This window comes from Nerophis lumbriciformis, linkage group LG02 (genome assembly GCF_033978685.3).
Source record: "Nerophis lumbriciformis linkage group LG02, RoL_Nlum_v2.1, whole genome shotgun sequence".
Lineage (NCBI taxonomy): Eukaryota > Metazoa > Chordata > Actinopteri > Syngnathiformes > Syngnathidae > Nerophis > Nerophis lumbriciformis.
In genome coordinates, this window is record NC_084549.2 from 73,322,501 (window position 1) to 73,330,000 (window position 7,500).

At 30.7% G+C, this 7,500-nt stretch overlaps 1 protein-coding gene across 4 annotated transcripts in view; it reads right to left on the reverse strand.

Annotated features, from left to right (window-relative positions):
• Positions 1–7,500, reverse strand: part of col17a1b (collagen, type XVII, alpha 1b) — a 106,797-nt gene that overhangs the window by 7,454 nt on the left and 91,843 nt on the right. For all 4 annotated transcript variants that reach the window (XM_061968357.1, XM_061968367.1, XM_061968348.1 and 1 more), the window contains 4 exons: positions 452–520; positions 343–369; positions 222–263; positions 73–159 (listed from right to left, as the gene is read on the reverse strand). In XM_061968357.1, the coding sequence (XP_061824341.1) occupies positions 73–159; positions 222–263; positions 343–369; positions 452–520 (225 nt within the window). The remainder of the gene's footprint in view (positions 1–72; positions 160–221; positions 264–342; positions 370–451; positions 521–7,500) is intronic.

Here is a 7,500-nt window from a genome sequence, read left to right on the forward strand (position 1 = left end):
GAAGCAAAAACAACAAACCTTCAGATCTTGTCTCCTGTTGAAGGCAGAATTTCTTTTCTCACTGGTTTTTACCTTTGAGCCCTTGTTGACCTGGCAGTCCAGGAGGCCCTGGTGGTCCAGGAGGTCCTTGTACGCTGTGTTCTCCGTTATACGTCGACACTGCCAGGAAACTCAAGCGTTAGTCCTCGCCTTCCAGTATGTGACAACGTTCCCAAACTGACCTCTCTCCAAGCTTCCTGGTCTTCCTGGCAAACCGGGCTCTCCTGGTTCACATGAAGATCAAAACTGGTCAACAACGCCACAAAACTATAAAGCATGTTGGCATAAAAGTGAAGTGGTCACCTTGGAAACCTCTCGGTCCAGGAGAACCTAATAAAACAGGATTTCAAAGTTACTGGAAGAGTTTCTAATGGGTCGTAATGGTTTAGGACTCAGGAGTGCTGGTGGTCACCTGTGGATCCTTTCAGGCCAGCAGGCCCAGCAGGTCCAGGGGGTCCTGGTTGTCCAGTGTAGTAGGTTCCTGAGACACAAGCAGAGTTGAAACTAAGACTGGACTACGTTGGTGAAATAGCAGAAGTATACTAATGAATGTGGATTCAAATACACCCTCGGGAAATCAACTCACAAACAATCCTATTGACAAACTAGTTGACCGCCACAACTAACAGACCAACCAATTACCTGAGCACTCTAAAATTAAACAACTAGTTGACCACCTGACCAACTGACTACACAACTAACAGACCAACAATTACCTGAGCACTCTAATTAAACAACTAGTTGACCGACTGACTACACAACTAACAGACCAACAATTACCTGAGCATTCTAATTAAACAACTAGTTGACCACCTGACCAACTGACTACACAACTAACACACCAACAATTACCTGAGCATTTTAATGAAGCAACTAGTTGACCGACTGACTACACAACTAACAGACCAACAGTTACCTGAGCATTCTAATTAAACAACTAGTTGACCACCTGACCAACTGACTACACAACTAACACACCAACAATTACCTGAGCATTTTAATGAAGCAACTAGTTGACCGACTGACTACACAACTAACAGACCAACAGTTACCTGAGCACTCTAATTAACCAACTAGTTGACCACCTGACCAACTGACTACACAACTAACAGACCAACAATTACCTGAGCACTCTAATTAAACAACTAGTTGACCAACTGACTACACAACTAACAAACCAACAATTACCTGAGGACTCTAAATAAACAACTAACTGACCACTTGACCGACTGACTACACAACTAACACACCAACCAAGTAGCTGAGCACTCTAATTAACCAACTAGTTGACCACCTGACCAACTGACTACACAACTAGCAGACCAACAATTACCTGAGCACTCTAATTAAACAACTAGTTGACCGACTGACTACACAACTAACACACCAACAATTACCTTAGCACTCTAATTAAACAACTAACTGACCACTTGACCGACTGACTGCACAACTAACACACCAACCAAGTAGCTGAGCACTCTAATTAACCAATTAGTTGACCACCTGACCAACTGACTACACAACTAACAGACCAACAATTACCTGAGCACTCTAATTAAACAACTAGTTGACCGACTGACTACACAACTAACAGACCAACAATTACCTGAGCACTCTAATTAAACAACTAGTTGACCGACTGACTACACAACTAACAGACCAACAATTACCTGAGCACTCTAATTAACCAACTAGTTGACCACCTGACCAACTGACTACACAACTAACAGACCAACAATTACCTGAGCACTCTAATTAAACAACTAGTTGACCAACTGACTACACAACTAACAAACCAACAATTACCTGAGCACTCTAATTAAACAACTAGTTGACCAACTGACTACACAACTAACAGACCAACAATTACCTGAGCACTCTAATTAAACAACTAGTTGACCGACTGACTACACAACGAACAGACCAACAATTACCTGAGCACTCTAATTAAACAACTAGTTGACCGACTGACTACACAACTAACAGACCAACAATTACCTGAGCACTCTAATTAAACAACTAGTTGACCAACTGACTACACAACTAACAGACCAACAATTATCTGAGCATTCTAATTAAACAACTAGTTGACCACCTGACCAACTGAATACACAACTAACAGACCAACAATTACCTGAGCACTCTAATTAAACAACTAGTTGACCGACTGACTACACAACTAACAGACCAACAATTAACTGAGCACTCCAATTAAACAACTAGTTGACCGACTGACTACACAACTAACAGACCGACAATTACCTGAGCACTCTAAAATTAAACAACTAGTTGACCGACTGACTACACAACTAACAGACCAACAATTACCTGAGCACTCTAATTAAACAACTAGTTGACCACCTGACCGACTGACTACACAACTAACAGACCAACAATTACCTGAGCACTCTAATTAAACAACTAGTTGACCGACTGACTACACAACTAACAGACCGACAATTACCTGAGCACTCTAAAATTAAACAACTAGTTGACCGACTGACTACACAACTAACAGACCAACAATTACCTGAGCACTCTAATTAAACAACTAGTTGACCGACTGACTACACAACTAACAGACCAACAATTACCTGAGCACTCTAATTAAACAACTAGTTGACCGACTGACTACACAACTAACAGACCAACAATTACCTGATCACTCTAAAATTAAACAACTAGTTGACCACCTGACCAACTGACTACACAACTAACAGACCAACAATTACCTGAGCACTCCAATTAAACAACTAGTTGACCGACTGACTACACAACTAACAGACCAACAATTACCTGAGCACTCTAATTAAACAACTAGTTGACCGACTGACTACACAACTAACAGACCAACAATTACCTGAACACTCTAATTAAACAACTAGTTGACCACCTGACCAACTGACTACACAACTAACAGACCAACAATTACCTGAGCATTCTAATTAAACAACTAGTTGACCACCTGACCAACTGACTACACAACTAACAGACCAACCAAATACCTGAGCACTGTCATTAAACGTGTGTGTGTGTGTGTGTGTGTGTGTGTGTGTGTGTGTGTGTGTGTGTGTGTGTGTGTGTGACATCTAATGTAAAGTGCTTTGGGTATCATTCCAGGTATAGTAAAGTGCTATATAAATAGAGACCATTTACCATAGTGTAATCCCACATTAGCATAACTATTGTGTGTTTTATTTTGAACGTGGTGTTATTGTCATGTGTGAACATGCGTGTGTATTCCCCTTTTGCCTTAATACTGTACACGTTACTGTACATGTATCAAATATATAATATATATTAAAGGTTTAAAAAAATAAAATAAATAATAATGGGATCTTAATAAACAAACTGTTTTATTTGCAGGTCAAATGTAGGGACTTTTATTATGAAAGACTAACACAGTACAGGTAGTGAGTGTGCCATACACTCACTGAGGCCACATCTACTTATCACTACTTGGTAAGAAACAAACTGACTGAACAACCAATGGACTTCCTAACTAACCAAATAACTCGCCAACCAACCAGTTAACTCACAGGTGTCAAAGTCAAGGCCCCGGGGGGCCAGATGTGGCCCCACACTTCATTTTATTTGGCCCTGGAAATATTAAATATCAATAAAGTACTGTAACTTTTATTACTAAATGTATTCTTTAGTTCTATTTTGGGAGAAAATAAATATATGTACTTCATGTAATCACATTAACTGAAATATTGTCTAAATGTGCAAAAATATATGATCAAATATTCAAACCATTTTTTCAAATAGAAATAAATACTACTACTAATAATAATAAATAATAATAAAAAGCAAGTTATGTAAAAGTAGCAATAGATTTCATGGTCAAATTGTGACATTTATTGTGCTTTTTACAGCATTTTTCTCTGAATAAAAAAAAAACTGTACTTTTTTTTAACTGTAATAAATTGTGGTGTTGTTTTGGCATTTACAGTAATACACCCAAAAATATACACTTGTTGATTTGCGGTTAAAAAAAAACACAAAAAAAACCAAGTAAACTGGCAGCTCAGGTGCCAAAATTGTACTATAACATTGCAGTTTTTTTTATTTACAGTAAAAAAAAGAAATGTAAATTTTACTGTAAACTGCATTTATTTTTTTATTTACAGTAAAAAAAAGAAATGTAAATTTTACTGTAAACTGCATTTATTTTTTTATTTACAGTAAAAAAAGAAATGTAAATTTTACTGTAAACTGCATTTTTTTTTTTTTTTTACAGTAAAAAAAGAAATGTAAATTTTACTGTAAACTGCATTTATTTTTTATTTACAGTAAAAAAAAGAAATGTAAATTTTACTGTAAACTGCATTTATTTTTTTATTTACAGTAAAAAAAGAAATGTAAATTTTACTGTAAACTGCATTTATTTTTTTATTTACAGTAAAAAAAGAAATGTAAATTTTACTGTAAACTGCATTTTTTTTAATTTACAGTAAAAAAAGAAATGTAAATTTTACTGTAAACTGCATTTATTTTTTTATTTACAGTAAAAAAAGAAATGTAAATTTTACTGTAAACTGCATTTATTTTTTTATTTACTGTAAAAAAGAAATGTAAATTTTACTGTAAACTGCATTTATTTTTTTATTTACAGTAAAAAAAAGAAATGTAAATTTTACTGTAAACTGCATTTTTTTTTATTTACAGTAAAACAAAAGTAAATTTTACTGTAAATTGCATTTATTTTTTTATTTACAGTAAAAAAAGAAATGTAAATTTTACTGTAAACTGCATTTATTTTTTTATTTACAGTAAAAAAAGAAATGTAAATTTTACTGTAAACTGCATTTATTTTTTTATTTACAGTAAAAAAAGAAATGTAAATTTGACTGTAAACTGCATTTATTTTTTTATTTACAGTAAAAAAAAGAAATGTAAATTTTACTGTAAACTGCATTTTTTTATTTACAGTAAAAAAGAAATGTAAATTTTACTGTAAACTGCATTTATTTTTTTTATTTACAGTAAAAAAAGAAATGTAAATTTTACTGTAAACTGCATTTATTTTTTTATTTACAGTAAAAAAAGAAATGTAAATTTTACTGTAAACTGCATTAATTTTTTTATTTACAGTAAAAAAAAAAGTAAATTTTACTGTAAATTGCATTTATTTTTTTATTTACAGTAAAAAAAGAAATGTAAATTTTACTGTAAACTGCATTTATTTTTTTTATTTACAGTAAAAAAAGAAATGTAAATTTTACTGTAAACTGCATTTATTTTTTTATTTACAGTAAAAAAAAGAAATGTAAATTTTACTGTAAACTGCATTTTTTTTTATTTACAGTAAAAAAAGAAATGTAAATTTTACTGTAAACTGTATTTATTTTTTTATTTACAGTAAAAAAAGGAATGTAAATTTTACTGTAAACTGCATTTATGTTTTTATTTACAGTAAAAAAAGAAATGTAAATTTTACTGTAAACTGCATTTTAGTGCTTTGGGTATCATTCCAGATATAGTAAAGTGCTATATAAATAGAGACCATTTACCATAGTGTAATCCCACATTAGCATAACTATTGTGTGTATTTAATGTGTTTTATTTTATTGTCATGTGTGAACATGCGTGTGTATTCGCCTTTTGCCTTAATACTGTACATGTTACTGTACATGTATCAAATATATAATATATATTAAAGGTTTAAAAAAATAAAATAAATAATAATGGGATCTTAATAAACAAACTGTTTTATTTGCAGGTCAAATGTAGGGACTTTTATTATGAAAGACTAACACAGTGCAGGTAGTGAGTGTGCCATACGCTCACTGAGGCCACATCTACCCATCACTACTTGGTAAGAAACAAACTGACTGAACAACCAATGGACTTCCTAACTAACCAAATAACTCGCCAACCAACCAGTTAACTCACAGGTGTCAAAGTCAAGGCCCCGGGGGGCCAGATGTGGCCCCTGGGGGTCAGATGTGGCCCCCCACTTCCTTTTATTTGGCCCTGGAAATATTAAATATCAATAAAGTACTGTAACTTTTATTACTAAATGTATTCTTTAGTTCTATTTTGGGAGAAAATAAATATATGTACTTCATGTAATCACATTAACTGAAATAATGTTTAATTGTGCAAAAATATATGATCAAACATTCAAATAAAATTAAAAAAATTAAAATATAAATAAATACTAATAATAATGATTTCAAAGCAAGTTATGTAAAAGTAGCAATAGATTTCATGGTCAAATTGTGACATTTATTGTGCTTTTTACAGCATTTTTCTCTGAATAAAAAAAAACCTGTACTTTTTTTAAACTGTAATAAACTGTGGTGTTGTTTTGGCATTTACAGTAATACACCCCAAAATATACACTTGTTGATTTGCGGTTAAAAAAAAACACACAAAAAAACAAATAAACTGGCAGCTCAAGTGCCAAAATTGTACTATAACATTGCAGTTTTTTTTATTTACAGTAAAAAAAGAAATGTAAATTTTACTGTAAACTGCATTTATTTTTTTATTTACAGTAAAAAAAAGAAATGTAATTTTACTGTAAACTGCATTTATTTTTTTATTTACAGTAAAAAAAGAAATGTAAATTTTACTGTAAACTGCATTTATTTTTTTATTTACAGTTAAAAAAAAAGTAAATTTTACTGTAAATTGCATTTATTTTTTTATTTACAGTAAAAAAAGAAATGTAAATTTTACTGTAAACTGCATTTTTTTTTAATTTACAGTAAAAAAAGAAATGTAAATTTTACTGTAAACTGCATTTATTTTTTTATTTACAGTAAAAAAAGAAATGTAAATTTTACTGTAAACTGCTTTTTTTTTTATTTACAGTAAAAAAAGAAATGTAAATTTTACTGTAAACTGCATTTATTTTTTTATTTACAGTAAAAAAAAGAAATGTAAATTTTACTGTAAACTGCATTTATTTTTTTATTTACATTAAAAAAAGAAATGTAAATTTTACTGTAAACTGCATTTATTTTTTTATTTACTGTAAAAAAAGAAATGTAAATTTTACTGTAAACTGCATTTATTTTTTTATTTACAGTAAAAAAAGAAATGTAAATTTTACTGTAAACTGCATTTATTTTTTTATTTACAGTAAAAAAAGAAATGTAAATTTTACTGTAAACTGCATTTATTTTTTTTATTTACAGTAAAAAAAGAAATGTAAATTTTACTGTAAACTGCATTTATTTTTTTATTTACTGTAAAAAAAGAAATGTAAATTTTACTGTAAACTGCATTTATTTTTTTTATTTACAGTAAAAAAAGAAATGTAAATTTTACTGTAAACTGCATTTATTTTTTTATTTACAGTAAAAAAAGAAATGTAAATTTTACTGTAAACTGCATTTATTTTTTTATTTACAGTAAAAAAAGAAATGTAAATTTTACTGTAAACTGTATTTATTTTTTTATTTACTGTAAAAAAAGAAATGTAAATTTTACTGTAAACTGCATTTT